Here is a 14,048-nt window from a genome sequence, read left to right as displayed (position 1 = left end):
AGACAATGCATCTGCTCATCTTGTGTCAAGTTAATTCTTATGTACTGTGGCTTTGGGCCCAAATGAAACATTTTAATCATCTTTCTAGGTCTTAATCAGGTGACTATCATACATTTTATATATATATAAATATAAATATAAACATATATATATGCATGCCTTAAAATATTTTCGCGAGATTGCTTGAAATTCTAGGTAGCCTTATAATGTTTGTCTGTATTGCAAATGCTGTGTGCTTTCCAAGACTGCATCATTTTACCATTACATTTATTGTTAATAAAGCCAGCGTAAATAAAATCGGGTGAAAAAAAGTGCAACTGTTTTGCAGCCCCATTAATATTTGCTTTTTTTTCTTAAGAATGGGAAAGTGATAGCGCTGATTATACTTTTACAAATTTTGGTCTGGTGTGATTCTGAAGTTGTAAGAAGAATAGTTTAAAGGCAGTGTGTGATGTTTGTATTTCATAATCACTTAACATTGGAAAGAGAGGATTATATTGCATATGTACCCAGTTGATTTAATGCGTAGTGCTATAACATCACCCACACAGGAGAGGAAATACTAAGTTCTCTGCAATATAATTATGGAAAATCTTTTCAGGGTGATTAATTAGGCTAAATCGGTATCTGAAAAATAAGTAATAAAAGCACACCTTGAACGTTGCGGTATGTATAATTTTTAACAAATGTTTTGTATGAATATTTTATTTATGTGCCAGAAAACTTAACTAATCTTACCCTAAAGTGCTTCTGGTTTAGTTCTGTGACTATTGTGAAGTTCTGTGACTGAAGATTAGCATTGTTGTCTAAGCTGCCTGGAAGAAAAGCAGAAAGTAACCTAACACTCATGTCATAGTTTCTTTCTTACCATAGTGTGTTATAGTCAAAAGGTTATGAATACAAGAGCTCCCATAGTGAAGTGAAGTTCCAGAATTCAAATACAAATGTTTAATGATCTGAAAAGCTTTTAAAAATTATTGTTAAATTTTGGTAAAGTTGCTTTCCATTCACAGCACAGGTTTTATTTTGTATTCTGTCTCTGAAACAAGCGCAATGCTCTGCTTCCATCCTTAACATTTATGTATGGAATTAATTTTATTTAAACATACATTAGTGTTACTTGAAGAATTTTTGTCCTTGCATTCATCTTAATCTATTACTGAAGTAACAATTGATTTATGTTTTAAGGACAATTTTCCCCTCAGTCTTTACTAGGGATTAGTGAAAAAAAAAGGCAATTGGCTTTGTAATTCTGTTTCAAAGCTTTTTAGAGTCATTGGAGGGAGTAAATAATTAGACTTCACTATGCATTTGTGCTCCTGTTCATTCCCCCTTTCCTCATCCCTCCCTTCCTAAGAAGACATTTAGTGCCCCAGTCTCCATTAAAAGCACTAGGTAGATCTCTGTAGATCTCTATACCTTCTGAAAATCTGTCATATAGGTTGCAGACAATGTCTTAAGATGCCTTTCAATAAGCAATCAATGCAGACAATATTGTTTAGGCATCTAAACAATATTGTTTAGTCATTTTTATTATTACAAACAACGCGTAAGTAGCCACTCTGAATGCTGTGTGGAAGATCACCCTAATACTATAGCAACAAAATATATATTAAAGCTGAATTCTGTGTGGAAAATAAACCATCAACTTTAGAAACAGTGATGTAGTCTGATTACTTCTGAACATATAATCTGTCTTGCAAGTTTCTGGTTAACTTGTTCCTGGAGCAGAAGAGTAGTGGTTTGTTCATTGTCTTGTCTCAGCTAAATTCTGGACTTCTATTGAAAATACAAAGAATGCTGTTTCCTGGGAGTATATAATTAGTATACTCATTCTTAAAATTATGTATTTCTGGTCTTATTTATTTGCTCCTTATCTTTTTATTTAGCATTTCAGTTCAAAAACAACAAAAAAGGCACGCCTGCAGAACATAAAAATGACCACTTTTTGTATTTCTAAAAATGTTATCTCTGTTTAATGCAGTATAGTATGGAATGTAGTTGTATTTGCAAGGCAGCTTAGTATCTTTTCTGCTTGTTTTTTCTCTGTGTTCCTCTAAAAAGAGTCTGCTTGCATCTTCTGTACACACCTCTTCAGGTGCTGGGATACAGCAGATAATCTTTCCTGTCTCATCCCAGGGCTGACCAGACCCAGTGCTGTTGGCCTCTCCTCCTGCATTTGTGCTTCAGTCCTCTGGCCATGTTAGTGGCTCTCTGCTAGGCCTGTTCTGTCAGTGAAATTGCAGCCTTTTAGTAGGCTTATTTTAAACTTCGTTTCTTTCCAGAGGGTTAAGTTAAGCTAAGTAGATTGTTAGGCATTCAGCTTATGAATATTTAATGGAAAAAATAATGCAGTAGAAGCTTGTCAAAAGTTAAAGTTGTTAAAATAATCTGATTGCTTTCCCTTACCAAACAACTGAGCTATTAGATAATGAAGAAACCATAGAAATTTTGCTTTGCTTTTGGAAGGACTGTTGTGTCCTTTATTAACTTTCTGTAATTTGTCTGAATTTAGTTTTTAATTGTATTTGATTTTGGTTTTAAAACCCACCAAACAAAACTCTCCAGACCAGCTTCAGTGTAACTCTGAGAACATTTTAAAATTATTTCAATGTACTTAAATGTAGTGAGTCTGTCCTGGGTTTTTCTCAACTTTTGTTAAATTTGGATATGGCCTCATGCTGGGTTTAAGTCTATGCCAGCGTGAACTGCCTCCTGAAGGGCAATCATATTCTGTCCCCACCTGCATGTTCCTGCCTCTTTCCTTGAGTTGTCCTCTGCACTTGTGTAGCTTCATAAGAAGGAAGGCTGTGCAGAAATTTGAAGAAGACAGACACATTTCCTATTGTGGCATCTCAGGCTACGATTAGTTTAGGTTTTTGTGGATACACACACACCCTCATGTGTTTTATGTCTGCATTAGTCGAGTGGTTGGATGAGGTCAATCTGGAGAGGTTACAAGGACTTTGGAGTTAAGGATGTAAGTGATTTTTAAAAATTATTTGAAAACATTAAGTTGAAATTCAATAGCAGTAAGTACAAAGTATTACAGAAAGATAAATTCAGTGTGCAAATAAAAAAAGGGGAAAAGCTCAGAGAATTATTTTGTGGTTTTACCAATGTCAGCTCAGGTTTAATAGAGCAAACAGTGGGTTATAAAGGCCGGGGTTACAACAACACTTCTAGCTTTAGCAATATGAGTATTTATTGTCTTTCTTGCTGGGTCTTCCCAGCCCTTGTTGGTCTGTTGAATGACCAGGCTATGTAAATGGACTTAATTTATTACAGGCAAAATGAACTATTTTTATTCAGAGCACAATTTAAACTTTATCTTAACCATCTGCCTATTCTGAACTGGTGTGTTGAGGAAGAGTGACCTGGCAGTGGGAGTGGGGATTAGAAGGGGTGAGAAGCAAATAAGTGCAGTATAACTAGGTCCTCTTTATCCAAAATTTTAGGAAACATGAACACAGGGAAGCTTAAAGGGAAGAAGAAAGTTTACAGGAATGAATATTTATTTACATGTTATGAAAAAATGGATCATGCTGACAAGTGAAACTGAACAATTCCATTCTGCAGAGGTATTTAAAAAATAACAGAGGAGTGTTTCACATACTTCTGTCTCATCTCAAGGGAAAGAGCTAAATTATTCCACTGAGGACTCTTCCAGGCAATATAATTAGTCTATCAGATATGAGGTATGTATGCGATAGTGGAGGCACAAAAACCAATAGCGAGCAAACAAACAAAGAAGATATACTGTGAGAGTATTTTAAATAAATCTAGAGTTTGGATGACATGGATAAGAAAGGCCAAATGTGGTAGAAACGATACAGTTGGCTGATGAAAAGACATTTTAATGTGAACGAAGGGTAGCCTACCAAAATTCTTTCACATATGCAGGGCACATTTTAAATAGCTCCTTGCATGTATTTGAAAATTATTGCTTTTAATGAGTATTGGATGTGTATTTCGAGGAGTGCAAATACTTGGAGTTGGGTTATGAACTTTCTAAATATTTTAAATGAAGCAAACTAGGCAAGTATGCACAGTTAATTTGGGGAAATACGAGTAGGAGAGGGCAAGAGCTGGGAGTCCCATGCCTTATCAATACCATAGAACCCTGGAGAATGAAGCAGGAGTGTTCTACTAATACCTAACATTATTTTGTACAGCTAAATGTTTCCATATACAGAGGTATATGTCTCTAGTTTTTGGTCTCTGCTTTTCTTTAAAAATAGATATAAATGAACAACATGTGTTGTTGCTTGCCTGTAAAGCAGAGAATGCTGTGGTACTAAGAGTGTTCTAACCACATACTCATTTGCAAATACTTCTTGATAACTTCCACTGAAATGATCAAAACAATCAAACCTGAAATGCATATTTATAATCTTTAAAATTTCTAATGTGATACATTTTATTGAAGCTTTAATGTTAAGTGTCAGCAATTGAAAAAGCTAATAATAGGGATGTAGGAAATGCCTAGTTACCATACATAAGCTAGTATTATATGTGACTGGTTCTTTATACAGGACTACAGTGCTAGACAGAGTTGCAACAAAACATTTTTTTAGGACTTTTTTCTTCTAAAATCTCAACTTGGATACAGTCTCAAGAAATGTTTATCAATTTTGTCTTATTTTGCTGTTCTGTATAGTTTTGTATTGTTGCAGGGAGTTAAGCTTCTGCTTTTCAGCAGGTAGAAGAAAATGTCTAGTTCTGTTAACAAGCCTTGCTAATGAATTATTGTTATATACATCCTAGCAAGGGGCTTTATCTCTGCAGTTCCACACATGTGTTCCCAGTGGGCTTTTGAATTTCTAGAGGAGTTTTTCATTATCACAGCAATAAGGAATTCATGGCAATAATGAATGTAGAGTTCCTGCCTCCAGAGAATCATAGTATATAGTGGAGATGCAAAACCAAGGAGAGAGCTTATGTAATAGGTGATCAAAGCAGTTACACTAATACCAGCTTCTTTCCAGTTGTCTTAAATGTGATGTTTTTCTGTATGCTGTGTATGGGCTGTTACTGCTGGCAAAAAGGTACTGAATTGTGCTTTAGCAAAACTTCTGTGGATGAGTTTCTCACTAAGCTAAGAACTGTCCAGTGCAAGAATGTTAGTGGACAGTTTCTTTACAGCAGAATGAACAAATATCTGCATGTACAGCAGCAACTCTGATGCTTATTTAGAGTTACAAGATTGGACTTCAAGGTCTTTTACTACTTTTTAGCATTTACTTTTGGCCACGTATTTGTATTACAGAAATAATCTGTCTAAGTTACTGGAATTAAATTAGAGAGCTATGACCAAAAATAGCTTTAAGATAACCCTCTAAAACAGAATTTTTTGAAATAGTTTTTTTATAGTAGGTTTCTGATATTTCTTAATCTGTAGAACGCTATAGTAATACCAAACTGACTAAAATATTGTCACTGTGCATGACTATGATACACTAGAGAGCAGGGAAAGGAAGTAATTCCATTTATAATTGTATTCTCTTAACAGTGGGGGGGCGGGGGTTGCATGTTATTTGGTGAGCAGTAACTCTTTGGACACTGCAGGCATAGACCAGATAGTACAGAAATAACATTAAAAAAAACCCAAACAAACCAGGCTTTTTGGTTTTATGGGTTTTTTGCCTCCTCCTCTGAATTACAATTATATATCTTCCTCTGGAATATAAAAAATATACAGAAAAATCTGTCTGTATGTTTGCAGTTGGGTATTGAAAAAAAACCAATGATGAAGCTGTTAGAAAATATGTTTGGTTTAAGGATAGGTACACTATGAAGTATCAGAACTTCAATTACCATAATGTAGACAGAAATTCGCTTTGAGGACATGTATCCCAAGATTGGCAAATACCTTCATAGTCATGTACTTCCCTGGAATTTTTTTATGTTCGTTTCAATACAATTTTCCATTTATTGTTGCAGATTATACTATCCAAAGTCTTTCTATTTAGAAACTCAGCAACTGATTAGTGAAGTATGCGGTACCTTCATAATGTAACTCCTACTTTTAAAAAGGTAAAATTGGTGAAATTATTACAGAATTAACTAAGCATGCACAATTACTTTGTCTTAAAACTGCAGTGTGTCAGTTCAGTTTCTTTCCCAGTTAGAGCTCTAAATAGGACTACCTTAAATTACGTGAGACACAGCCTAACTTCATGTAACAGAACCACACTTTGCACAGAAGACAAAGCTTTTTGCTAATTCAATATCAATATAGAATTATCAAAATACAGTGCAAAAATAGATATTCAAATGAGTGAGCCCCCAACACTGTCAAAACAGAATAACATATTACCTTATTCGCTGCACTGTTCTAATGTTCTGTAGACTCCTTAAAAATAATTAATTTAAAAATTGTTCAGAGGTCCAGAAGCAGACACACCTGAAAACAGCCATTAAAATTCACTTGCTAGTGCCTGGAGATAGAGAGGCTACCTAGAATTTTTGGAAGCTGATGCATCTAAACTTCAGGTGATTTGAGATAGGATTAAACAGACACACTGTTACATCTGAATTAAAGATGTGTCAGAGTGTATGCAGTAACAGTTGTTACTTGTCTACAAGTGTGTTCATCTTGTCTGCTGCTGTATTTGTAAACAAGATCAGACCTTTTCATCTCCACTAAACAGATGCGTTGATCTGAAACTTTCAGCTGTAGAAAATTAATGGTGTTTAGCCTCATTGGCCTCTGTTCAATTGTCTCTCAAATTTCATGGGTTTTATGTTTAGGTATTAATAGTTTTGAAAAGAATTTATATTTATAGAATTTATTTTTTTTAATTTAAATCCCCACAATTAATTGAAGAATTAATTTGGATTGAGTTTATTTGTATGGCAGTATTTGTCTCCTTTTAATTTGCCCTGTTAATTAATGTTAAATAAATCAGACAATCCTCTAAATACAAAGTAAATGTGACATTGTAGGCATTGAACTGCAGCTTTGCTATTTATTTTAGGATGTTCAGAGATGCTTCTTGCCATGCTAGCTGAGAATTTGCTGTAACTTAGTGTAATTATCTTAATACTTTTGTGGTAAGAAATTAATCACATCTTCCAAATGTAAACCAGAAAAGCACAGATATAAACATTTATAAGTAAATCTTATAAGCATTTATTATATTTGCTTATTGTAAATAAGCAAAAAATGTTGATGCAATTTAATTTAATGCTTTTATAGGTATTTGCTTATTTTCCAGTGAGGAGACCTCTTGTTTTCTGTTAAATGCTGTTATCCCAAGTGTTAATGGATTTCCAGCTATTAAGAGGTAATCATATACCTTAAGTATTTAATTATAAATTTGAAAAATCTTCATGAGCAAATATTTGGAATGCACTCATAGTAAATTGGCTCATTTTCTTTTAATTTACTGGAATTGCTGGTATAGGAGCAGTTGTAATGTGGAAAGCATATTAATCTGTGGAGACGCATTGTATATACAAAACTTATATGAGGTGATTTAGGCTCACTCTTGTTACTTAGATTCACAGCAGAAAAATAATTATCTTTTGAGGTAATGCATTTGAAATAAACACAGCAATGTTGAAAACAAACAGTGCAGTAATAAATTCAATTAGATGTTGCATAATGGTCTATCTGTTTTAAGGGATTATCGCTGGTGAAGAGAGCCAACTGGAGCCCTATAATAAAGTTGGTTTCTTTCAGGTTAAAAGCTGTCTAGAAATATTTTCACTTTCTGAAAAATACAGCCAGTGGTTCCTGATGGCAAATCCTGAAGCAACTAGCTTGATGCCATGCTGTGCAGACACATTCACCCTTTGGTGACTGTATAATTTTTAATAAAGGCAACTGGACTTAAAAAAATTTCTAGATTTAGTGTGTATCAGAAATGGTTGTGAAGTGATTCTGATTTCTTTTTCCTTTTTTTTTATAGAACGTGAAAAGTGGAGGAACTGCAATTAATTTCAGTACTGTAATAATCAAAATTATTTTTGGCACTGAGGGTCTGAATATCCTTGCTCTTTATGGAGACATCACATGTAAAAAATGTCTAAGGCTTTGTAAAACTGTTGCCCAATAGACTGGAACATGGAGACACAGCTAGAGCCCATGAAGGATGACTTGCCCTTAATGGCCAACACTAGCTACATGCTTGTAAAGCACTATGTATTGGATTTGGATGTGGATTTTAGAAGTAAAGTTATTGAAGGCATCATAGTTTTATTCTTTGAGACTGGGAGCCAGTACAGGAAAACCAGCAGTACTGGGAAAGAAGGCTGCCGGTCACAGTTTGATGAAGCCTGTAAAAGGAGGGCATCTGAACCCTGCCACATTCCTGTGCCAAACCTGAGTGCCTGTTCATCTAAAATGGAATGTAATGATTTTGCTGTCTGTGGTAAACATGAAGAAGATACTTCTGATAAAAATGGTAACCACAGCAATGAGGAACAGGCTTCTGGGATGTCTAGTTCAAAGGACTGCTGTGACATAGAGAATCATGGGAACAAGGATTTTCTGCTGGTATTGGACTGCTGTGATTTATCTGTGCTAAAGGTTGAGGAGATAGATGTTGCTGCTGTGGCAGGCATTGAAGAATTTGTAAGGTCTGCCAAGCTAACGGATAGTTCAAAGGAGCTGGAAAATCTCAGGAATCAGATTGTACATGAACTTGTGGCTTTACCTGCAGATCGCTGGAAGGAACAGTTACGGTATTTCACTTGCTGCAGCCAGGCGCCTGGCTGTGGAGAGCTTCTGTTTACTACTGACACTTGGAGCTTGGAGATAAGGAAATCAGGAATTCAGACGCCAGCAGACTTTCCTCATGCAATAAGAATATGGTACAAAACCAAACCGGAGGGAAGATCTGTTACATGGACTACAGACCAAAGTGGCAGGTATGTAACTGTTAGCTGAAAGCTTTGCACACATTAATTTTAAACATAGGTGCAAGAATGTATAGTTGCATAATGCTGAGCAACTGTGAAGATGATGAGCATTCTTTTCCATTGTTTTCATTTTGTCATTGGTTGAATCCTGTTGATGTCCAGTAGGAGAACAAACTCTGCTCAAGAAGTCCCAGTGGACTTGCAGACCTCAGGCCTGTCTAAATGATTGTGTTTGCTCTTTCTGAGTGGGAGTAAATAATTGTTGTGTATTGCAATAAGTGTGTGCAGGGAATGATCGCATAGGGGAAGAGAAGGTATGCATGACAGCTTTTTTTCAGTGTGATACATAGTGTTCTTTTTCCTTCCTGGTTTAAACAACTGATCATGCCACATAAAGATCAGTATTCATGCTATTAAATTACTTCACAACTATCTTTTTTTGTCTATTTAGAGATGCAGTCTTTTCCTGTTTAGTCTCTCATAATCAACTTTTAAAATCTCCTTCGTCTATTTTGTAAAGTACATTGATGACAGGAAATGAATGGCAAACTGAAACTCCAAGAACTGACATTTTATCTAACGTTTGTGAAAGTACACAGTGCTGTACAGAAATCTTCAAGATAAGTTCTTTATAGGAGGGAAACTACAATCCACTCTTGACTTTGACAACTGTAACTGTTTTACTGTAGTGTTCAAAGCTGGATTTTAATGGCAGTTCTTTATGATGCCTAAAAAAGCAGGAAGAAAGTTGGAAGATGAGGAAGAAATTTAATCTGACTGAATACTTGCTTTTCATTCTCCAACTAGAGATACATGGTTACCTTTCATTTAATAGAAATTGAGTCTTCTCGCTGGCATCCCTGTTAGGAAAAACTTTACCTCTGCTGCTAAACTATGATCAGCATCAGGTCTAGGAATGTCTCAGTCATGTTCATTACCTCTTTCCCTTCCCCCTGCCTTCCCCACTCTTCAAGGACTTATTTTTGGTATGAGTTTAGGAAATCTAATTCAATATATTGTGTTCAGTTATGAAAAGTTAATTTTGACTGCTTGCAAAGGTGGGGCAATTGCCTGTGATCACACCACATATCTGCGTCTACCTGCCTCTTACTAAACTCTTCGAGACCAATATTAGTTAGCAACGCTTACCTGGTGTAGGACTCCTTTCTGTGTTTCCTGTTTTGAGCATTTGGAGTTTCCTTTTAAGCATCTGAATCACTAATATCTTTCCCTTTCACTACAAGGCATTATCCTTACTTCAGAGACATTTCATGGCAGCTGTACACAAACACATGGAATTTTATGGATCAACAAAGAGGCAAGAAAAGATGGCTTGACATTGGTCAAGCAGTCTGTTAGTAGCAAACAGTCTCCAGCTGGTTTATTTTCAGTCTTTTGTAGGGTATTCCAGAAACTAATTCCTGTCAGAAAATGAGTTGTCATATCACAGTCATTAGAATCTTTCTTGCTATTTTTTAAAAATCAAGTTTTGTATGTGATGAATCCGTAAATATAGTGGTAAAGCTCATTGTACAAAGTGCTGACATATTTTTCCTTCCCTCTCTAAAAATAAAGCCCATTTATAATGTTTGGGGGAAGTACTATTATGTTATACATATAAAGGGAAATTCTTTAAATTGTTCCAAGTAATGCATGTGGTGCTTTTTTAGGCAGATGTCAAATCCTTTCCCAGAGGAGTCTCTAATCTGTGGTTCTAACCCGAAAGAAAAGTGAAGTGACTAACAAGGTACAAGCATTGTGTGGCCCCTTCTGTTTCCTGTTATTTAACATTGGTACAATGTTTCAAACTTGAACCTATGCAGTATTTTGTAAAGACTTGCATTTTATTTGTTCTAAACAAAGATGTATTATAACATACAGAGAAATCCCTTAAAGCTTTGAGGGATGAGTTTAGGCAAGTTGAAATATGCAAACCTGATGTTAGCACAGCAGGGCACACTTCTGTTTTCAGTAGAGGAACTGAACACATACGATTTCACCATTGCTCTATTTGGGCTTTTCATTCTAGAAAATACATTAATGGTCAAGAGGCAAGGTTTTTCTGTAGCCTTAGAACATGTTTTTTGTAATAACATGCTTTCTGGGGCCTTTATGCCTAAAAAGGGGGCAAAATAGAGGAATATATGAGCAAGTGTCTGTGGGTACATGCACATGCGCACACACACACACACACATATACACACACACTTTTTTTTTTTGTCTCTCCAGAAGTTATACTTACAAGGAATATGTCAGCTCTTAAAATTGACACGTAACTTTTAACAGTGATAAATAACATCATTATTAAAATAGAAAAAAAAAAGAAGAGCAAAATAGAGGCATAAGTGAGTGAGTGTATGTGGGTACATGCACACGCTCACACACACACACATACACACACTTTTTTTGTCTCTCCAGAAGTTATACTTAAAAGGAATATATCAGCTCTTACAATTGGCAGGTAACTTTTAACAGTGATAAATAACATCATTATTAAAATAAAAAAAAAGTTGTGATTATAATGTTTGTAATATATTTATCATGAACAAAGAACAGTTCTGTTTCAAAGATCTGAATTATTTACTAGCACAGTACAGCACTGGGGTTTCAAACTAAGAAGGTAATGCTGCAATTTTAACAAAATTATACTTTTGTTTGAAGTATTCTTATTAAGTATTATACAATGATTTAAAATGCAAACTCATTTTAGACACTATAATAACCACTTTGTGGAAGGAATAATGTGCATAAAGCATCTTTCATTACTGAGAAGGAGAAACTTTTTTTGCCAGCCTGTCAAGGTATTTAAGCAGTTTTGCCTAACTCTTAGGAGTATGTAGCAGTGTTGAGTCAGCATGGCTACTAGCATATTTCAAATTAAATGTTTCTCATGATCATTGTTAAGAATCCTTATTTGTTAAAATATCCTGGGATCCCATCTCTTTATCTTTAAGAAAAGGATTAAACATGTTTTGAGTTAAAATTAAAGAGGTGATATTCCTAGCAGACAGCCTTGTAAAATCACCTCTATCTGGAGAGTCCTTCCACCTTTTTTTGTCCTACGTATTGCCACTTCTAGTGCTGTCATAAATTAGTTAATGGTTGTGTTGATATGGATGAGTGACTGGAATGAAACTCACTTCCTCATTGTGGGATTAGGAATGAAAGGTTATCTTTGATATGAACAAAATGGTAAAATCATTGGAACAATCTGAACAAAAAACACTGAAACCTTTCAGTACTGGTTTATAATCCAGTAAGATACCTGTGCATTATTTACCTTAATATACATGAATAGCTACATGAGTCAGTCAGGTGCATGCATTTATTTTTTCAAGTTGAGCCCTAGAGATCAGATACACAGAAAAGGACATTCTGGGGAGGGTATGGGCTGAGTTACACCAAGTGTATGATTTTCATGGCAATGCTATGGAAAAAGTGTATTTTTAGATGATATTAAAAAATGAGCAGTTTTGAGGAAATGCTGCAGAAAGAGTTAATCTTGTGCTAATTTTCCAAGGCAGGAAATACTGGAAAATGTGATCTCCTTAAAAAAATGATTATGATATCTTGATATTTATTTGACCAATGTGAATGTCTTAGTTTTAAAAAATATTCTGTACCTGTCTAATTTGTTATCTTTATAATATTATTAGATTAAAATATGAATGTATTTTTAAAGAATTCAGGAAATGTTTTTGCCTTTATGAAAGTTACAAAGGTGGATACAACAAGCATCAATGTTCAGTTTGGGAGAAGTGCTAGTCTATGTTCTGTAATTAAATGCTTTCTTTCAGATGCAGTGTTCAACTGTATCAGAAACATCACTGAATTACATGGTTCGTCATTTGTTATAAATAATCTTGCATCTCTGTAATGTGCAGCTGAAGCAACTGAGGCAAACAGTGATTAGTAGAATATCCAAAGAGGTGATACCTAATCTAGCAATAAAACAGGCTTTGGTTTCCTGTTTAAATAATTTGATGTTACTGATTCTGCTGAAACAGCAAAGAACTAGTAGGAAAGTTCTGCCACACCTATCTTGATCTGTTCTGTGGACTGATGTTAGGGGCCGGTGTCAGGCTGCATGTCACTGGCAGGGAGGTTAGCACAATTCCTCACTATTTTTTGACTGCAGATAAAAAAGAGAGGTTTTAGCTTTTTAAAAACTGGTTGTTTGAATCCTGCCTCTCTTTAAGACACATACATTTTGAAATGCAGATCATGTTCAAAGAGAGTAGTTGCAATTGTTCGATGCTTTGGTGATGAGTGCTATTCATAAATTTGGTTACTTCTGAAGTTAAGCTCTTCAAAAGTGGTACTCTTCTTTGGCAGTATAGTCAGACTGTGTTATGTAGTGTGTTGCATATAGTAAGGACTAAATAAATGTTAAAGTACAGATAGCAACATTGACATTTTTCATTTTTTACTATTTTAACATTTAGTTCATAGTTGATTTCCCCTTTTGAAAGAGACTGAAATTTTCATAAATGTTCTAAACTTGAGATTTTTTATAAATATTCAGGGTAGTGGAATATTTAGTTAAAGCTTGAAGTTGGAAGTGAATTCTTTAGTAGTGATGTCTAACTTCCAGGAGAAATACATATAGTATTCTACACATAGAATTACACATAGAAGTCCATGGTTATGAACTTTCTGTATGTGGAAATACAACCTAAAGTGTTTTTTGTAGTTGTAAGCACCATGTTTTCTAGTGTCAGTCTCAACAATGACATTTACTAAAAATCAAGGAATTTAATTTAATACATTTTAAGTATATGTAATTTCCTTAAGATTCAGAACAGTTTGCAAGAATTATGGAGTTGTTTTATCCAGAGATTGCTGGAGAAGCAAAATGTCACCATTTTGCTTGTGGAAGGATTCCTTTCCAAACCAAAGTCCTAAAGTTTTGACTTAAATTGTTGAAGTCTATTATCTTTCATGTCCTACAGAGGTCAAATAACCATCTAAATGTTGCAGACTTGTTCTTTGTGTCCTTTAGTGATTGGTACTTAAGAGTGAAGGATTTGACGGCTATGGTGAGTTAGCAATTTGCAGTGGATACTGTCTGGGCATTTGCTACAAGTCATTTGCGAAGAGCATAATTGTACTGACTCCTAGACTGAATCACACAATTTCTCCCTACTCAGTCTAAAGTCTTCCAATTACCCTGAAAGCGT

General features: G+C 35.0%; 1 protein-coding gene across 10 annotated transcripts in view; it reads left to right on the top strand.

The window, feature by feature from the left end:
• Positions 1-14,048, top strand: part of AOPEP (aminopeptidase O (putative)) — a 205,405-nt gene that overhangs the window by 6,364 nt on the left and 184,993 nt on the right. For 8 of the 10 annotated variants that reach the window (XR_008819389.1, XM_056324322.1, XM_056324321.1 and 5 more), the window contains exons 2-4: positions 5,944-6,036; positions 7,202-7,289; positions 7,917-8,877. Coding sequence is in view for 9 of the 10 variants with exons in the window: in XM_056324322.1 (XP_056180297.1) it covers positions 8,072-8,877 (806 nt within the window). In the remaining variant the exon portion in view is untranslated. The remainder of the gene's footprint in view (positions 1-5,943; positions 6,037-7,201; positions 7,290-7,916; positions 8,878-14,048) is intronic. The other 2 variants (XM_056324319.1, XM_056324320.1) reach the window with 2 other exon arrangements.

This window comes from Falco biarmicus, chromosome Z, assembly GCF_023638135.1.
Source record: "Falco biarmicus isolate bFalBia1 chromosome Z, bFalBia1.pri, whole genome shotgun sequence".
Taxonomy (NCBI): Eukaryota; Metazoa; Chordata; class Aves; order Falconiformes; family Falconidae; genus Falco; species Falco biarmicus.
This window is presented reverse-complemented; position numbering and strand designations above follow the sequence as displayed.